Here is a 2,500-nt window from a genome sequence, read left to right on the forward strand (position 1 = left end):
ACAGGGGAAGATGTTGACTCTGACTGTGTGTCTGTGCTGTGTGCTGTCTCTGGCCTCAGCTGAAGGTAATCAATATTATCAATTATACAGTCAGCCAAGTCATTACCTCCTTAATCAATAAGTCAATCAATCCAACAGGTACTCTATCCATCCATCCATTCATCCATCCATCCATTCATCCATCCATGCATCAAGTTGGTGCCCCATCATCATTAATTAATTGTGGACTATAAGGTGTTTCACCAGCAATAGTTTGCTTTTGTGTGTGTATGTGTATTTTTTGTGTGTGTGTCTGTGTGTGTGTGTGTGTGTGTGTGTGTGTGTGTGTGTCAGTGGGTTTAGGTGGAAAGGTTCTGCTGTTCCCATATGAGACAGACTTCAGTTTTGTGAAGTTAACTCCTCAGAAGCCTTTGGGCTTGTCCTCCTTCACACTCTGCATGCGCATCGCCACGGAGCTGCAGGGAGAACGCCAAATCATCCTCTTCGCTTACCGCACGCCCGACTATGACGAGCTGAACGTGTGGAGGGAGAAGGATGGACGCGTTTCGTTTTACCTGAGCGGAGATGGAGCGTTTTTCCACCTGCCTCCCCTCTCCACCTTCCGAACCCATCTGTGCCTCACCTGGGCCTCCCGCTCAGGCCTGGCTGCGTTCTGGGTGGATGGGCGGCGAAGCGCGTTTCAGCTTTACAAACCGGGTCACACCATCCGCCCCCGCGGCACCGCACTGCTGGGACAGGACCCCGACAAACACCTGGGAGACTTCGAGGCTGTGCAGAGTTTTGCTGGAGAGATTACGGAGGTGAACATGTGGGATTATGTCCTGTCAGGCAGTCAGATTAAAGATTTGTACTTTAACCATGTACAGCGTGTGCCCAGGGGAAACGTGTTTGACTGGCGCTCCATAGAGTATGAGATCCATGGCAATGTGATGGTGGTGCCCGATGACTGACTGCACACACTCATCACACTCTACACACACACTCACCACACTCTACACACACACTCATCACACCTCCCATACACACACTCAACACACAAACACACACACTCACCACGCCCCACACACACACACTCAACACACAACCACACACACTCACCACACTCTACACACACACTCACCACACTCCACACATTCAACACACCCCACACACACACTCATCACACCTCCCATACACACACACTCACCACGCCCCACACACACACACTCAACACACAAACACACACACTCATCACACACCCCCCACACACACACTCATCACACCCCCCCCGCACACACTCACCACACAAACACACACACTCACCACACTCTACACACACACTCATCACACAAACACACACTCTCACCACACTCTACACACACACTCATCACACAAACGCACACACTCATCACACAAACACACACACTCATCACACAAACACACACACTCAACACGCCCCACACACACACACACACTCAACACACAAACACACACACTCACCACACTCATCACACAAACACACACACTCAACACGCACCTCACATACACACACACTCAACACACAAACACACACACTCACCACACTCTACACACACACTCATCACACCTCCCATACACACACACACTCATCACACCCCCCACACACACACACTCATCACAGCCCACACACACACTCATCACAGCTCATAAACACACTCCCACAGGTGGAATTGTAGATGACTGGGCACTTTTGTCCTTCACTTCATGCTTGACGGATCTTCTATTGAAACTGCGCTTGAGAACCAAGGTCTGTAACTAACAAAAGCCACACTGCATATAGCATATAGCATGTAGCATGAAGCATATAGCATGAAGCATGTAGCATGTAGCATATAGCATATAGCATGAAGCATATAGCATATAGCTTTGTTAGCAGTAATATCTCTTAAGGAATTCAGTTTATGAATTCAATTTTTATGTACTCAGGTTTTTATGTGGTTAACTTTGTCAGAATAAATTCATATGTTGCACTAATAAATCAGATTAATGCTTTAGTTTCAATCCAGTCTCAGAAAAAGGACTGATGGGGAATAAGAATTTTTATTATGTAACATAAAGTGTTCTCCTTCTCCTTAATTTGTGCAGTTATGTCTTCACACCAATATCTCATTTGGTCTAAATGAATAGATAACTCAGATCTGAATCTGCGCAGTAGAAAAGTGCCTTTGTCATAGACTAAGAGTAAGTGTTGTGAGTTGAGGATTTTTCTGTGTATTTCACTGGTAATACATCAACTTCAACACTAGATGGCAGCACTGCGTCAGAGAAGGAAAATGACACTGAATCATGGCTTCAGAATGTGGTGTTAGCGATGCCTGATTTTGAATTGGAAAGGAAGTTTGTTTATTTGTTTTGTTTTGAAGCGGTCGCTGAGAGCTGTAGCTGAAGACAAAGGGACATGTCATTTTATGTCCATGTTTGTATGAGTGGAGTCGATTAATAAACTGATTAAAAATCTTCCCGACTGCCTGTGTTAGGGTAT

The 2,500-nt window shown here is 46.0% G+C and overlaps 1 protein-coding gene across 1 annotated transcript; it reads left to right on the forward strand.

The window, feature by feature from the left end:
- The first annotated feature begins 10 nt into the window (after positions 1–10).
- Positions 11–950, forward strand: LOC115808101 (pentraxin fusion protein-like). The gene is made up of 2 exons (XM_030769369.1): positions 11–65; positions 334–950. Exons 1-2 carry the CDS (start codon positions 11–13, stop codon positions 948–950), a joined length of 672 nt encoding a protein of 223 aa, XP_030625229.1.
- Positions 951–2,500: the final 1,550 nt, after the last annotated feature.

This window comes from Chanos chanos, chromosome 3 (assembly GCF_902362185.1).
Source record: "Chanos chanos chromosome 3, fChaCha1.1, whole genome shotgun sequence".
In the NCBI taxonomy this organism is placed as follows: domain Eukaryota; kingdom Metazoa; phylum Chordata; class Actinopteri; order Gonorynchiformes; family Chanidae; genus Chanos; species Chanos chanos.

Coding starts and splice junctions, on each gene's coding strand:
- LOC115808101 (XM_030769369.1), top strand. CDS start 11: ATGTTGACTCTGACTGTGTGTCTGTGCTGTGTGCTGTCTCTGGCCTCA. Junction 66..333: donor GTCTCTGGCCTCAGCTGAAG/GTAATCAATATT, acceptor TGTGTGTGTCAG/TGGGTTTAGGTGGAAAGGTT.